Source organism: Sceloporus undulatus, chromosome 1 (genome assembly GCF_019175285.1).
Source record: "Sceloporus undulatus isolate JIND9_A2432 ecotype Alabama chromosome 1, SceUnd_v1.1, whole genome shotgun sequence".
NCBI lineage: Eukaryota > Metazoa > Chordata > Lepidosauria > Squamata > Phrynosomatidae > Sceloporus > Sceloporus undulatus.
The window spans coordinates 209,719,443-209,736,341 of record NC_056522.1 but is presented as its reverse complement, the minus strand read 5'-3'; the positions used below and the strand labels follow the sequence as shown (position 1 = coordinate 209,736,341).

The window sequence follows — 16,899 nt, the reverse complement described above, 5'->3', positions numbered from 1 at the left end:
ATTTTGTTGAACTTGTTATTTTTATTTTCTCCAGTGAAAACAATGAGGAGGGGACAGTACTTGAGGAAATGGAACTGTTTTGTATCCAGTAAATCCAAAGCAGTTGGTCACTCAGAATGTCCTTTTTCAAGGACTTTGGTTTATTATCACCAACAGAAACACTGCTGGTGGTAATTTTTCACATACAGGAAAGGGTTGCTGGGTGAAACCTCACCCTGCTAATGGATATGGGAATTAGGATTCTTAATTCATTCCACTGAGGCACTGGTTGGTCCTTCATGTTTGATGCATGCTGGGACATGAAGTGGCTTACTATTGTGAAATTTATTGGAAGAATTGACACGATGTTAATCTTCTTCTTATACGTTCTTATATATTTAATACTGATTTTCTTAGTTACTATCTAAGTGTAGGATCAGGTCTAATGGTTTGAAGTTATAAGAGAGTAGATTTTGATTGAACATTAGAAAGAGCTTTTTGAGGGTAAGAGCAGTGTGGCAATGGAACCAATTACCTAGAAAAGCGGTAGAGTCTCAGGACGTCTTTAAATAGAGGCTGGGTAGCTACCTGCTGGGAATGCTTTAGCTGGAGTTCCTACATTGTGCAGGGGGTTGGACTTGATGACCCACAGGGATCCTTCCAGTTCTTAATCATTCATTAAGCCACAAAGTACAGTTTATTGCCAAAACAAACAAGGAGAAATCATTCCCAGGCAGCCTACCAAGAAGTCTACACCTGTCAGCAGAGATGCCATCATGTCAGGGTAGTAATAACAATTTTTACTTTTTTATTGCTACATCGTGCCAGTATATCACTCCTCCAATTCTGCCCTGCTAAGTCATCTCCAAGCTATGTGGTTCTGTGGCTACTATCCAGGATTTCTTCTGCTCCTCTCACTTAGAAATACAAAGCAGTAAACTGGGTTCCTGTTATGTAATTGTTCACTTCTATCACTACCACCACAGACACAAATGTATCAGGGCATCCAGTGAAGAGGAGTGGTATATGTGTGTTTGAGAGAGAAACAATAACTTTATTATTAAGAGAAGTGAAATGAAAGCCTTAAATTACTCTGTGTATAGAATGTATGGTTTCAGAAAAGCAATTTTCTAATATGTGACACTTAGTCTGTTAAATCAGTGCTTCTCAGGCTATGTGATGTGCATGTGTGGGGAGAGGAGACTGACATTTCCCTCCTAATGTGCCAGGAACCAGCATTATATTTGTTTTCATTGGGTACAACTCATTCTTTCTTTCCTGAAAATTCTCCGGGGACTGGCTGCCATTGGCTTATGGACCACTACTTTTAAGTAGCACTGAGTTAAAAGTTTCTATTAGCCAAAACAGGGCCAAACAGATGGCCATGAAGGGGCGGCTTGAAGCCATCTTTGCCAAAGGTATCTTGGGACTGCGGCAAACCCATGCCACGGTCCAGAAGCCACCTCCACCACTGGCCCAAGTAGGAGAGGTAAAGATCCTCTCCTATTTGAGCTGGTTTTGGGTTGTATTAGCCACACACCCCAGGTGGTTCCTGGGTGCTCCGGGAGGGGGGGGTCATCAAAACACCAACCCCTGGAGCAGCTTGAAGCCACCCCATCTGACTGGTTGGGCGGCTTCCAGGCAGCTTAGGAGTGTGCACTGTCAAAAAGCCACTTCTCCAAACTGCCTGGAATCTGGCTTTTCCAGACTCTGTTCGGGCCCTAAATGTACTGTATCTATTCCAAACTCTGCCCACCTGATCTGAGCAGATCAATAAAACAATGTTGATCCTACTATTTCAAACGCAACTATAAACACACTCCTCTAAGGCTGCATCTGCACTGCAAAAATAATCTGATTTGACACCACTTTAACTGTCATGGCTCAATGCTATGGAATTCTGGAAATTATAATTTATGGTGGCACCAGAGGGCAACAAATTACACTTCCCAGAATTCCATAGCATTGAGCCAGTGAAGTTACAGTCAATCAAATCAGATTATTTTTGCAGTTGTCAATGAAACCACAGTTGTTGCACACCGACTTTCATATGCTCTTTCAAACTTACAGCCAATCATTTCCAACTTTCCAAACACACTCTGTCTCCCATCCCAAAAGACCACTTGCCATAAAGCACCCGATACACTTGTCCCTCCATATTCGCTAGGGTTAGGGGCACAAGATCCCCGTGAATATGGAAAAACTGTGAATAACAAAAATACAATGTTTGTATCTCTTTAGGAATCTCTAGGTCTTCCAGTGCAACTCTATGATCAACGTCCGACAGACACTGACCATAGAACTGCACTGGAGGAGCTACAAATGCCTAGTAGAGTATTCTCTCTAGGAATCTCTAGGTCTTTCAGTGCAACTTTTAGTTAGAATATAGAGTTGCATTGGAGGACCTAGATATTCCTAGAGAAAACATATTAATCAAATTCGTGAATAATCAAATCTGCAAATATCAAAGCTGCAAATATGGAGGGATGAGTGTATATTTACATTAATATTTGTACATCATAAAACATAATACCATAATGCACATCAGACATACACTGTAACATTTCTACAGACCACAAAACATTGCAATCACAACCAAACATAATATTCTCTTCTGAAGAAAGGACAAAAATCCTAAAGCTGAAGAATTATCCATAAATGCTTGCTAAAGTTGGGCATCTTACATAGCAAACCTGGCGGCACTAAACATAATAGCCAGTATTCTGTATTAAGTGTTAACCATTGTGATGAAGTACTAATCATAAGTATGACATAGTTATGGAGTAAAGTAGGTTGGAGCGAAGTTACAATTGTAACAATAGTGTCTTACTGTCTTTCCTTCTGTATCCCATCACCATCTACAAAACAACCACCGTCCCAAACTTATTCACTTGGAACGAAGTCCATTTTCATAGAATTCATTCCCACATTAGTATGGTAAATGTTCTGAATGTAGGATTGCTTAGAAGCATCAGCTTAAAGTTATATCTTGTGTACCAAAGCCAGTATAAAGTTCCAGAATGTCATGGTATGAAATCTAATTTTACTTTATTTTTTAAATTGAACATTAATGTGATATTTTAGAGTTGCCTCTGAATCTGTATTTGACCAGCTATAAATATAAATTTAAAATATATAAATTATATATATATATATATATATATATGAGAGAGAGAGAATATATTTGGGGATATACAAGGCATTCAGATTGAATGAAATTTCTGTGTTGATAAGGAATATAGAACAGAAAGTTCGCTGGTGGTTTTGATACATTATCATTGAATCTGACCTTTAGATGAATCCCAAGCAGAAATCAACTACTATAATTTAGTTAAAATTTCCAGTTTGGCTTTGTTTTTATGAAAATTATCCACAAAAAAGGTAGAAGTAAAAGGAACTGCATGGTAGTTGTATCAATCCAGGGAGCCAACAATATTGCATGCAAAATTAAATGTCATTATTGTTTGAGAGGGGCAGCTGCTATGTTTTTAAGTGAGGTAAGCCCATGCACACCATCTCTATAAATGGAAAAATGTCAAATGACCTATGTGTCCAGCTGTTGTTTTAGCAGCTGATCTTTCAAGTATACATTGAGAGAAGCCTGTTTAAACTTTTCTAATCATGTAGAGTTGAATCCAGAGTAAAACAGTCATACTTAAGTCACACTATATTCAGTATCATCCTCATTAGCTAGGACTCACTTGATCACATTTATTTTAATAGGGCTTAAGTGTGTTTATGAGAAACAGCGTGGTTTAGTGTTTGAGTGCTGGACTAGGACACTGGGAAACCAGGGTAGAAATCTCTGCCCAGCCATGGAAATCCACTGGGTGATCTTGAGCAAGTCACACTCTCTCAGCCTTAGGGGAAGGCAAACCCTCTCTGAACAAATTCTGCCAATACAACCACATGACAGGTTTGCCTTAGAGTCACCATAAGTCAGACATGACTTGAAGGCACACAAGAGCATTGTATGATTAATGTCTTCTGCATCCATTCCATTCTATTTGATGATATCGTTTCTGTATTAAAAGTACAAAGGTGAATTTCAGTAAAATGTATCAAACTACAAGCTCTGAGTGCCATCCTGGTCAATCATAAATGTGAGTTTATTATTCACTATTGACTGTTGTATTTGATTATTAATGAGACCATTTCAGGTTGTATGATGTACTAAATGTTTACCACGCCCCCACCCTGGATGAATATTATGTCTATCCCCCATGTTAACACTAACAGGATTACTGAAGTGCGTTGAAATTTTGAGATTTGATTCATTTATGTATTCTTGCTGCTGTCAGGGTGACCAGGTGTCATAACCACCGAGGAGGATAAGGCACCGCAAAATGTAAGCCATTCAAGAAAAATGTAGGACATTACAAAATAAAAGCTAAAAACACTAATATAAATGTAAATTCATGCTTTTTTAGTCATGCTGAAAACTGAGGACATTTTTACATTCCTCCTGAACAGAAGGTTGAAATGTAGGACATGTCTGGTCACCTTGGCTGCTGTGTACTTAGGAGTCTTTCTTTTTTCTCTCTGTCACTGAAGCTGGTCAATGTGTTCAGTCAGTTAACATTTTACCATTGTGTAGCACAATTAACTTTCTAGGTATTGGTTACTTAGGAGTTTCTTTTCCTAGGTGTATGAAGTGGCTTAATTTGTTTAAAAGATTACCTTTTAAATGGTTTTCATTCTTATGAATGAACATCATTCACCTGATGACCTCCATATTTTAAAATCATGCTTGAGAGTATTAAATAACAAGAATGTTTTTGAGACCTATTTCATAGCAACTACCTTTGGATCTAATTCTGACTCCTTGCTAACTCAGGGTGCTAAGTATATTCTAAAAGTAATCTCAGTGATTCAGTGTGTGTAACTGAGTAAAACTGATTCCCTAGTGACTAAAAGCAACAGTTGCTTCTTTCAATGCATGACAGCTGCAAACTCCACTCTTCTTTCCACACCATCCATCCGAAATTCCAGCTTGTGAAAGTCTGCATCTATATTTAGCTGTCAAGATTAAATTACAGAAGCTTCAAGCTGGGCAAAGTACACCGATCTGCCTTTTTCAGGGAGACCTAAGTACCAGCAAGAGGGTTCTCTCTCTTAGCTCCTTGCCCAGATCTTCATCAAAATGATTTCTCAAAGAGAACTTGCTGAAGAGCTTCGACTTTATCAATCCACTCTTCTGCAAGATGGCCTCAGGGAGCTTTTGGAAGAGAAGAGGTTTGTTGATTGTTCCCTTAAAGCTGGGGATAAAAGCCTTCCGTGTCACAGACTGATTCTGTCGGCCTGTAGTCCTTATTTCCGTGAGTACTTCTTATCTGAACAAAGTGAGGAGAAAAAGAAAGAGATAGTCCTTGACAATGTTGATCCTGTCATCCTTGATATGATTATTAAGTACCTTTATTCTGCCAGTATAGACCTCGATGATTCTAACGTTCAAGATATTTTTGCCTTGGCAAGCCGTTTTCAAATTCCCTCCGTCTTCACAGTGTGTGTTTCGTATCTTCAAAAAAGGCTTGCTGTGGGTAACTGCCTGGCCATTCTTAGGTTGGGTATACTCCTTGACTGTCCAAGACTTGCCCTCTCTGCCCGCGATTTTGTGTCAGACCACTTTGTGAAGATTTGCAAAGAAGAGGATTTCATACAGCTTGCCCCCCATGAACTCATCTCGATTATTTCACAAGACGGCTTGAACGTTGAAAAGGAGGAAGTGGTTTTCGAGGCCGTAATGAAATGGGTGAAGAAAGATAAAGAAAATAAAATTAAGACTCTGGGAGAGGTCTTTGACTGTATCCGTTTTCGCCTGATGGATGAGAAATACTTCAAAGAACATGTTGAAAAAGATGAGATAATCAAAAGCAATCCAGATATTTCCAAAAAGATCAAGGTTATTAAAGATGCCTTTGCTGGGAAACTGCCTGAGCCTACTAAAAGTGCAGGAAACTCAGCCAAAGGCGAGGTTAATGGTGATGTAGGGGATGAGGACTTACTCCCTGGATATCTAAATGATATCCCAAGGCATGGGATGTTTGTGAAAGATCTCATTCTTCTCATCAATGATACTGCTTCTGTGGCTTATGACCCTACAGAGAATGAATGTTACCTGGCAGCACTGTCAGAACAGATTCCTAGAAATCATTCCAGCATTGTCACTAAACAAAAACAGGTCTATGTGGTTGGAGGACTGTATGTGGATGAAGAGAACAAAGAGCAGCCTTTCCAGTCATACTTTTTCCAGGTATGAATCCTTCTCTTGTTTCTCATGTTATTTCACTATTGAAGGGGGATAAAGGGATTTAAAAAAATTAGGTTGACATAATAAAGACATTGCTTTTTTATAGATCTTTGGAATATAATATTTAAATCATCATCCCTCGGTCTATATAAATTTTGCATTTGTTGTATCCTAATTTATCATCATAAGTGACTAGAGAACCAAAGATGTTTAATAATGTATCCCATAATTTCTCTATGAATCCTAAAATGTCAATTCAGTCAGAATTCCATATCCACAGATTCTGCATCCACGGATTCACCCATCCATGGCTTTAATATATATATTATTCATATATATATATTTACTTAAGGGACACCATATTACCATACCATTGTATTTGATGAGACTTGAGGATCCACAGAATTTGGTATCCACTGGGGGGATCCTAAAATCAAACCCCAGTGGATACCAAGGGCCCACTGTATTAGCAGGTTCTACATGGTCTAAGTTGCACTATATCTTCCCCTCTCCCCAAAGCTTTTTTAAAAAAACATTTCAAAACAGAAACAGCTGTGCTGTACTATGAAATGTACATGTAAAAGAAAGAGGCATAGTATTGGTTTTATAACAGAAACGGTAGCACTGCGCCACTCTGTTGTAATAACACAGCTGAGACATTGAGCTGGAGAGCATTTGATCATAGCATGCCTTCTAAGTACTTTCAGTCCAGAAGAGTCTAATCACATACTATTTGTACCTGAGCATCTTCTTTCAGACCTTCTGGCGAAAGTGGGATGGGGTGGAGGCAGAACCAATGGGCAAGAACCCACTCTCTTAAATGATTGTACAGGTAAACATTTGGCATACTCTGTAGTAACATGACGTTAAACTGTAGGATTTACTGTCACATGACGTAGTGATGGCTACTAACTTTAAAGGTTTTAAAAAGAGATTAGACATACCCATAGATAATGGAGGTATCAGTAGGCAGTAGTATACATCTGCATATAGGTTGTCCCAGAATGCAAGAGGCTGTAGTTGCATTCATGTAGCTCTTGTGGGTTTTGTATAGAAATTGGTTGACCACCAAGTGAAGAGACTACTAGAGTATATAGGTTTTTGGTCTGGTCCAGCATCATTTATCTTATGTTCTTAGTTATTGCATGTGCTTTGTCTATCTTTATGCACTATCTACATTTCTTTTATAGTTTTCCTTAATAGACTTTGACATTTCCATTTTTGATGGGTATGGTATGTCCTCACAATACAGATGGAGCTCTTCACCTCACAAGGGTTTCCTCATTCATTCATTCATTCATTCATTCATTCCAGAACAGGAAGTAGATACATGGACACTCCTTTGCTCTTGCAGATCTAATTCCCCTGTATGCACTCTGAGTACATGTAGACTTCTAGGTCAACAAGCACAAGCATCAGCAAGTCTTGAGCTCACGGGGTCTCTCCTCCAGTCTCCTGTGGTGTGGCTGGAGATCAGAAACATCTGCTTCTGCTTATAGAGCAGTTAGATTTCCTGTTATAATCTGGATTTGAGGAACTCTGGTTACTGAAGGCAAGGGATAACCACCAGTTTGTTAGCAAACCAGGATTGTAAACTATGGTTTGCTATTGACTTATTGACTTGTTGAACAAACCAATGTGTAGGAAGGAAAGGTGCCCTCTGACCTGAAGAAGAAAACAAAGGAAGCTATGTATTTTCACCCTTTAGCAAATAGCTGGGGGAGGGAATATTTTTATGTTAGGAAGTTAACATAAAGGAAAAGGGTGAAACAGTCAAATCTTCCCTCAGCTACATAGCTGCTTCTAACTTTAAACAAAGCCCAGGAGATCTTGTTCACATATTTCCACCTTTTTCACATAGAAAACTAACATGTTTTGGGAGATCATTGGGCTATGACCCTTCTTCTGGACACTTTGTGTGCAGCATGAATGCTATGAATGGAAATGTACATTATGAAAAATGTAATATGAAAAATCAGTCTCCCCTTGTGAAGAGAGGGAATCAAGTCATGCCTTGGCTTTGTGCAGCAAACAGCTTTCTTTAAAGTGATTACTGCAAATTCAAAGGGGGTGGGTAGGTGGGTTAGCAAACATGTTAATCACTCTATATATGGCCTTCCATGAAAGATTCAGGGAATAGGGAGTTCCTTTTCACAATCAGTGAAATGTACAGCAAAGTGTATCTACGCCGAACAGTTATAACAGTTTGATAGCACTTTAACTCTCATGGTTCCATCCAGTGGAATCCTGGGAGTTGTAGTTTATTGAGTTATTTAGAATTCTCTGCTACAGATCAGACATTTCTTAAGGTAATGTTAAGTACTTTGCCAAACTACTGATCCAACGATTCCCTAGGATGGAGCCATGGCAGTTGAAGTGAGACCAAACTGTAGTATGAATGTACTACTTGTTGCTGTTTAACTGAGTCTGAGGAGCAGCAACCCAGATGTAGGCCTAGCATTCAGTTGCTAAACCCAACCAAAGTAGACTCATTGAATTACTGAGTGGTAAGTCAACACTTATATAGATCCCATTGATTTGATAGGTTTGATTTAAGCCATAGTGTTACCACATTAGTGAAAATTAGATCCAAATAAATAGAATAATCTTTTGGGAAAATAAAAAAGGTAATAGCCTCTGGAATATAAAATTTAAATAAATAATTGTAAAGGGAACATTATAGCACAAGTGGCAAACTTTGATAATTATCAGGGGAACATGTATAGATTTTTGTGGGAACTTGTGGGATGGGACTAAACTAGTTATTTCATAATTTGTAGAGTTTTTCAGTACTTGCAAGAAATTTTAGGAGCTGTTATGTAGTTGTTTGTAATTGCAATGCTATATATGCTAACATTTCTTATTCTACCTTTTGAAAAAGCTGGATACTGTCACTTCTGAGTGGGTTGGCCTTCCTCCACTGCCATCAGCCAGATGCCTGTTTGGACTGGGAGAATCAGAGAACAAAATCTATGTAATTGCAGGCAAAGACCTCCAAACTGAGGAATCTCTGGATTCAGTATTATGCTACGATGCCACGTAGGTTGTTTAACGTTACTGTATTATAGGCTTTTTACTTATTATTTATCAAATTAAATGCCTGCTCATGTTCCTTTCCTTCCAGATCAGTCAAATGGAGTGAGGCCAAGAAGCTTCCACTCAAAGTGTATGGTCATGCTACAACTTCACACAATGGAACTATATACTGTCTTGGAGGAAAGACTGATGATAAGTAAGTACCTGCTTAGAATTTTGTTACTGACATATGCAGGTTCAATGTCAAAATACAGTTCTATATGGGTCAGTGTGAATGGAAGTGTTCAGCTCTGCTGTCTGCAACAACTCCCTCCCCCTGAATATAGTGGTTCTGATGCTATGGCATCCCACTCATAGCCCTGAGATGATAGGGTGGCCAGGCAGTGACTGGCTGTGCTTTAGCAGCCAGTCACAGGAAGATAAAGGCATCCTTCCAGATTTATCCAGGGTCCAGACGTCTGGGAGGATGACTTTGCCTTCACGCATCCAGCTGCTGAAGAGCAGGAAGCTGAGAATGTTTAGATATATCTCTGCTTACCATTTCAGAATTAATGGATAGATTATGTCATAGAACACAACCATATTAAGAAGTGGAAACCAGTTGTGACAATGAGATGAGCTATTGGTTTCTTTGGGTACTTCTGTGATGCACCATAGAGAAAAAGTGGTTAATGTATTCATAGAATAAAATGGTGGTTTTTTTTCAACATCTGTAGCTTAAATAAATATATAATCCTTTAAACCCAGCTTTAAAAAGTACAAATGAAGAGTTTAATCATAAAATTGTTAGTCCTTTTCTTGTGACCCTACAAGCAACAAATACCCTTGTTTTTATGCTTGTACAATATCACCACCACCACTAACTCTGTGAATTTGGCTATGTATGACTGTGTATAATCTACACTGGAATCTAGTCTAAGACATGGAAATTGGCATCCTGAAAAATGCAGCATTAAAAAAAATCTGCTCAGGGTAGTGCCCAAAATCTGCGGCCCAGGTTTTCTTGTATGCTAAGGAGGTCCAGAGGAGGGTGTGTCCAGAGGAAGGCGACCAACACTGTGAAAGGTCTGGAAGCCATGCCCTATGAGGAGAGGCTTGGGGAGCTGGGAATGTTTAGCCTGATGAAAAGAAGTTTAAGAGTGTATATGAGAGTCATGTTTAAATATCTGAAGGGCTGTCATATCAAAGAGGGAGGGGCCTTGTTTTCCATGGCTCTAGAGACTAAGACAAAATGCAGTGGATTCAAACTACAGGAAGTATTTTCCCTGGATAATGATTAACCTTCCATTTTGAAGCCAAGCCCTCCCTTCAGTCCATCTGCCTTGGTCCAGGCCTCGGATGTAGAGAGTAACTGCTGGACCTCTTACCCTTTCCCATCACCACTCCCTTCTCCTTCTGTGTCATGTCTTTTTAGATTGTAAGCCTGAGGGCAGGGAACCGTCTAACTAAAAAGATTGCATGTACAGCGCTGTGTAAATTTACAGTGCTTCATAAATAAAGGTTAATAATAATAATAATAAGAAGAGATTCCACCTAAATCTTAGGAGAAACTTCCTGATGGTCAGAGCTATTTAACAGTGGAATATGCTGCCTTGGAGTGTGGTGGAGTCTCCTTCTTTGGAGGCTTTTAAACAGAGGCTGGATGGCCATCTGTCGGGGGTGCTTTGATTGTGAATTCCTGCATAATGGGGTTGGACTAGATGGCCCCTGTGGTCTCTTTCAACTCTATGAGTCTATGGATCTAAGGTGGAAGAACTAGCAGAGTTCTCTGCTTTTCCTCCATAGCTGCTGCTTTACTGATGCAGGGATATCTCTCCAGCATTCTTAAGCGGCATACATTTTCTTTCCTAGGTCTAATCTCTGTCAGCCAAGTAGGCTAACATGGAGAATATGATTCATATAGATTGCAGACTTTGAGTACATATTTTCTGCATCATGCTATACTGAGTTAATTATACATAAAATCCAGTGAATTGTACATAGGTCACTGTTTGGGTGGAAGGGAGGTCTCTGAAACTACCTCTTTAAGTCTTGGGGCCGGGGAGGTGGAGAAAGAGATAGCTCTTGAGACTGGCCTGAAGGATAAACCCTCTCTTTGATCCTTGGGGATTGGGAGAGGGACTTTCTGGTTGTCTTTCCTGATGGGCTGGCCAGGGAGTAACCTAGCTTTTGGGTTCTCTTTGGGGCTCAGATGTGTTCACCCAGGGAAAGTTGCTGAGGTTATCTGGAGAAAAGACCACCTGCTGCAACTACTCCCACATTAGGCTACTCTCCCTTCTTAGTTGCAGTTCTCTTAAGAAATCAGTAAATAGATCAAGTTAATAAAATAGCCCAATTTTCAACCCATGTTTTGATGTCTGTCTCATTATTGTGTCTTGTCTTGTTGTTTCCAGAGTTGGTCAGCAGTCTGCATCACTCCCATGTCAGAGATATTAGGGAGTGATGCATAATTTGCTGGCCTCCCTGGAACAGGGAGACATATTTCAAATCATATACCGAGGTAGTTTTGCCATGGTGAGAGAAAGCTAGGGAGCATGGTCAGAGGCAATTAAGCCCTCCAGACCCAGCTTCTCATTCTGGCTCAGGGGATCGACCCATTAAAACATTTTTGGCTGGTAGTCTGTTGGTGTTTTACATAGTTATGTTTCTGGTATCACTGCACATCATTGTGCATTGGTTGCGTAGTTGCACATTCACATCAGTGTGCATTTGGTAAGGCATTGCAACAATTCTGACATGTGGTGGCATAGTGCAACTAAGGTGTAAATGTAAAGTAATGCTACATTTCAATGCAGGAAGAGAATATCATCATCATCATCACTACTACTACTGCTACTATTTCAATTACAAATATGATTATTTAGTTGAATGGTTGGATCCACATTTATGTGTGTGCAGCTCAGTTGGCTGAAGCAGATTTCATTACTCCTCCCCAAATGGATTAGGTATTGGTGGGGGTGTGCTTGGTGGGTGTGCAAGGAAAGGGGAATCCCTGAAAACTAAGCAGAGGCACCTTAAATTCCTGGAAAGCAGATCCTGGGTCCAACCCATAGATTTCCACTTTTCTTAATGATATATCTTAAGACCAGGCTGAGAAACAACATTCTCACCTGAGAATGGAGGAAAGAATCCTGAGACTGGAGGAAATTCTTAGGAAAGTGACAGCTGCAGTGTAAGTGCAACAGAGGCTTTAAAAAGAACTAAAGGCATCATTAAATGCTCATATATTATTATTCTCTATTATGTCCATTGGATAATTGTGTTTCATCTCTATATCCAGATCTTTTTTGGATAGTTTTTGTTTTGGAAATTATTCTCGTTTTAGATATATATGTCTGAATATTATTATTAACCTTTATTTATAAAGCGCTGTAAATTTACACAGTGCTGTACATACAATCTTTTTAATTGGACGGTTCCCTGCCCTCAGGCTTACAATCTAAAAAGACACGACACTCCGAGGCCTGGATCAGGGGAGATGGACTGGAGGGAGGGCTTGGCTTCTTAATGTAATAGTTGAGAACATTCAGACTGAAATGTTTTGCAAGGTATTGCTGAAGCTTTCCTGCTGTGATTCCTGAATTGTGGTTGTTATTTTTTTACATTGTTTCTTTTGTTCCACAGAAAATGCACTAACAGGGTATTCATATACAATTCCAAGAGGGGAGACTGGCGTGATCTTCCTCCTATGAAAGTGGCTCGGTCTATGTTTGGTATTGCTGTTCATAAAGGCAAAATTGTGGTTGCAGGAGGTGTTACTGAAGACGGCCTCTCAGCGTCTGTTGAAGCATTTGATCTCACCACTAACAAGTTAGTGCATTGTCTGTTCTCTCTCTTAAAAACATGGCTCACGGTGGGTGTCCTTCTGGAGTCTGTCCATTACTATGTCGTATTTTTGATTAGCACTTTAAAGTGAAATATTGTTGATGAAATTAATGAGACTAGATCACTTCCATGCCTGCCTGCTGAGTTTGGAATTCCCTCTGTAGGGATGTGCAATTTTTACATGTGTTTTTTTCAGCTGAAAAACAACTTTTTGGGAGTGGGTTGGGATTGCAAGGGCTGGATGCAGTCTGTGGACAACATGATTCTCATCTGTACTCTTGAAACATATTTCAAATGAGTGTCAGCCATGGAAGGGAAGATCATCCCATTCCTCTGCCAGAAAGGCTCGGTTTGTACAATCAGAAACAATGTGCATGAATATTAAATGTATTTAAGTTCCCTTGCTGCATGAGTTCATCTTAAGCATTTATCTTCTATATGGCCATGTTTCTTGAGCAGAATTTTTTCCTTGATGTCTGGGAACATCTTGCTGACAGTTTATTATTAATGCTTATTGTTCCTGTTGTCTCCTTCATAACGTGAGGAATATTTCCATTGTTGAATTGTCATCAGTCTAGTAGCTTCCATGCTTTGTATTAATGTTTCCAAAATCAGTGTTGTTTTTAACATAATATAGCTCTGCGACATCATTGACAGCTAGATTTGCACATGATCATGTCATTACCACATTTTTTCTGTGAAGCAAATTCCTGTTTCAGGATAGAACCATGCAGCCATAGAAATTAATCAAATCATGGCCACATTATTCTCAAAACATTATTTGTATGTAGGCTGGCTGACTGGGATAGTAAAAGGGATTGATGCTTCTTTTTGGTGTTCTAAGAAGAGATTCAGCGATCACTTTTTACCAGGGCATGGTTCCTTTTTAAATAAGAGTTAAAATACAGTACTTACATTGACCCCGTGGATAAGTCCACCTGATTCCACCTGAACATTAGGAGGAACTTCCTGACAGTAAGGGCTGTTTGACAGTGGAATGCACTCCCTCGGAGGGTGATAGAGTCTCCTTCCTTGGAGGTGTTTAAGCAGAGGCTGGATGGCCATCTGTCAGGGATGCTTTGATTTGGATTTCCTGCATGGCAGGGGGTTGGACTGGATGGCCCTAGGGGTCTCTTCCAACTCTATGATTCTATGATTCTAAGTCGACCCAGGTTTTTTGGGTCAATTTTTTTTACTAAATTTTCTAGACTTATATATGAGTAGATACAGTAAGTAGAGTGAAAACAATGGACATAATCCACTGGTTTAAATATATAGATGCTTTTTCTATGGTGTTGCAATATAAAAATGTTATGTTTTGTTAAATTACAGATGGGAAGTTATGCCAGAGTTCCCACAGGAGAGAAGCTCTATCAGTTTAGTTGAACTGTCTGGCTCCTTGTATGCTATTGGTGGTTTTGCCATGGTTCAACTTGAATCAAAGGAATTTGCACCAAATGAGGTTAATGATATCTGGAAGTAAGTTCTGTTTTATTATCATTCTTTCTGCTAGCCAAAGACATGAAGATATTTCAGACCAATCTAATGTGCAATCATCTAAAATGTTCAGGGAAGACTAAACTTCTTTTTGGTAAATTCCTTAAATGTATACATGGGCCAGAATTCACTAAGGCAGTTATGAATGTATAACCTAGAACATTTGTATAACCTAGAACTGGTTCATATTCACAATCCCAATATGTTCATGCTTTAGGGAATAGATTAGGACTATGCTTAAAGTCCCCACTTACCAGGCAGTCACTGTGATTGATGGGGGTCTGTTCCTCTGACGACTGGAAAGCAACTGACATTCCCACACATCTCCTTGAACAATCTGATAGAAAATGCCAGCCATAATTTTGAAGTTTTTTTGTCATAGTGTGAACTTATATGTGAATTTATATCAATTTCAAGTTTTTTATTTCAAAATATTGTACTGCTTGAATTATTAAACAATGCTCATGGTTTTGCACATTTGACACCAGGTTAAATCAACACGTGACAAATTAGTATTTATTCAGATGCAGTAACCTCTTCATTCACAAACAGGCCAGACATTTGCACAGTTACACCAGTCAGTTATATAGGTGTTTGTCCTGTAAGCACTCTTATCTCCAGATCTGGCAAAAGGTGGTATGAACTGCAGAGGAAAGCCTGTGCTAGCAGCTGATGGAGGATGCTGTATGTCCTTTGCCAAGGTTATACAAGATTCCTGTTGGTCCATTTCAGTGTGAAATGGAAATATCCTATTGAAGCTTTTTTGAGGAAAAAAAAGTACTGTATTCATGAAATGGTAGTGAAGATTGAACAGAGCTTCAGAGTAGAGCTAAGATAACCATAGTAAAATGAGGCATCAAATAATACAGGGTGCTGAATTACAGTTAGAACTATAACTGTGTCTTTTATAATGGAATTCTAGTCAAAGGCGCAGTACAGACCGCCAACAAGTGGCGTACCAGCACCGGTATTAGTGTTAGGGAGCATGCACCCTAACCCTAATACACGCTCCCTAATCTTAATACGTGCCGGCAGTGCAATAATGGCGGCGCCCTGTGTACAAGGGCGCTGCCATTATGATGTCATGCACTCGCCGCCTCCAAATGGCACAGCGTGGGCGTGAAGTTTTTGTGCTTCCCCTGGCTGTGGTGCAAGAAGCTCTGAAACGGAGCTCCTTCTGGGAGTGCGCCTCATTTCAGCAGCCACCAAACAGCTGTGGGAACAACGACAGGGAGAAAGGGGCCGAGTGGCTCCTTTCTCTCATAGCTCTGGCTCCCGGGGTATCCAGAGGCATGAAGCCCCAAGAACACCCCTTTCCACGCCACAAGGAAGCGGCATTTTGCTGCTTCTCCGTGGCTTGGAAAAGCGCCGGATTGGGGCCTCTGGGCTGCCAGTATGGCTGCCCTGGCCCCAATCCTCTGCGGAAAGGGGCGGCTGCGGACCGCCCCTTTTCCATGGTCTGTACTGGGCCAATGACTGCTATTTGTAAATACAGAAGGGAGTAATGATAGAAATCAGTGGTTTTCTGACTGTGTTCCAATGGGATTAGTAATGGCTTCCTAAATTTGACTACCACGCTTGCTCTTTCCCTAAAATGCATTCTTGGCTCACATTGGGCAACCATGAGCCCATGCAGATTTTGCATACAATGACTACACAACCTGGAACATACCTGTAGAGCCTGTACATGCTGCTACATTGTGAAGCAGTGTTAACACAAAATATGCAGGTCCATCCTTACATTAACAATTTTTTTCTCATTTATGTAAAACAGGCTGTTGTACTGTACTAGAAAGTGAGTTCTTTGAAATTTAGGTATCATTCATCTGTTGTTGTTTTTTGAAGTCCATGTTGTGCCAAGATGTACCATGCTTACATATATTAACTTCTGCCCCTGCAGGTATGATGATGAGAAGAAAGAATGGTGTGGCATGCTGAAAGAAATCCGTTATGCTTCTGGAGCCTCTTGTCTTTCTGTTGGCCTAAATCTGTTTAAGCTGTCAAAGCTGTAAATCAAAAGACTGACTAATCTGACAATATTGTGCCATCTTGTTTTGTTGTGTAAAGCTACCCTGTACAGACTCCGATAAGTAATTTTATTGACTGACCTGTTAATATATCTGTCTTACATGTGCATTAACCTCTGTAGGTGTAAAAGCCCATCTAGTTTTTACTAACAGTTTGAATTTGAAGTAAATTCTGCTGTATCAATGAATAAAATTGAATTTGGCTAAGAATCAGAATGGAAGATTTGGCTTCTATTACTGTTACATCCCAACCAAAAGACTCTCCATTGCACAGCCTCCAGCAAG

At 39.8% G+C, this 16,899-nt stretch overlaps 1 protein-coding gene across 1 annotated transcript; it reads left to right on the top strand.

Annotated features, from left to right (window-relative positions):
• The first annotated feature begins 5,040 nt into the window (after positions 1-5,040).
• Positions 5,041-16,830, top strand: KLHL41 (kelch like family member 41). Its single transcript, XM_042469332.1, has 6 exons — positions 5,041-6,232; positions 9,111-9,268; positions 9,354-9,461; positions 12,890-13,075; positions 14,423-14,569; positions 16,488-16,830. The coding sequence occupies exons 1-6, from the start codon at positions 5,123-5,125 to the stop codon at positions 16,597-16,599; spliced, it is 1,821 nt and encodes a 606-aa protein (XP_042325266.1). The 5' UTR covers positions 5,041-5,122; the 3' UTR covers positions 16,600-16,830.
• The last annotated feature ends 69 nt before the right edge of the window (positions 16,831-16,899 follow it).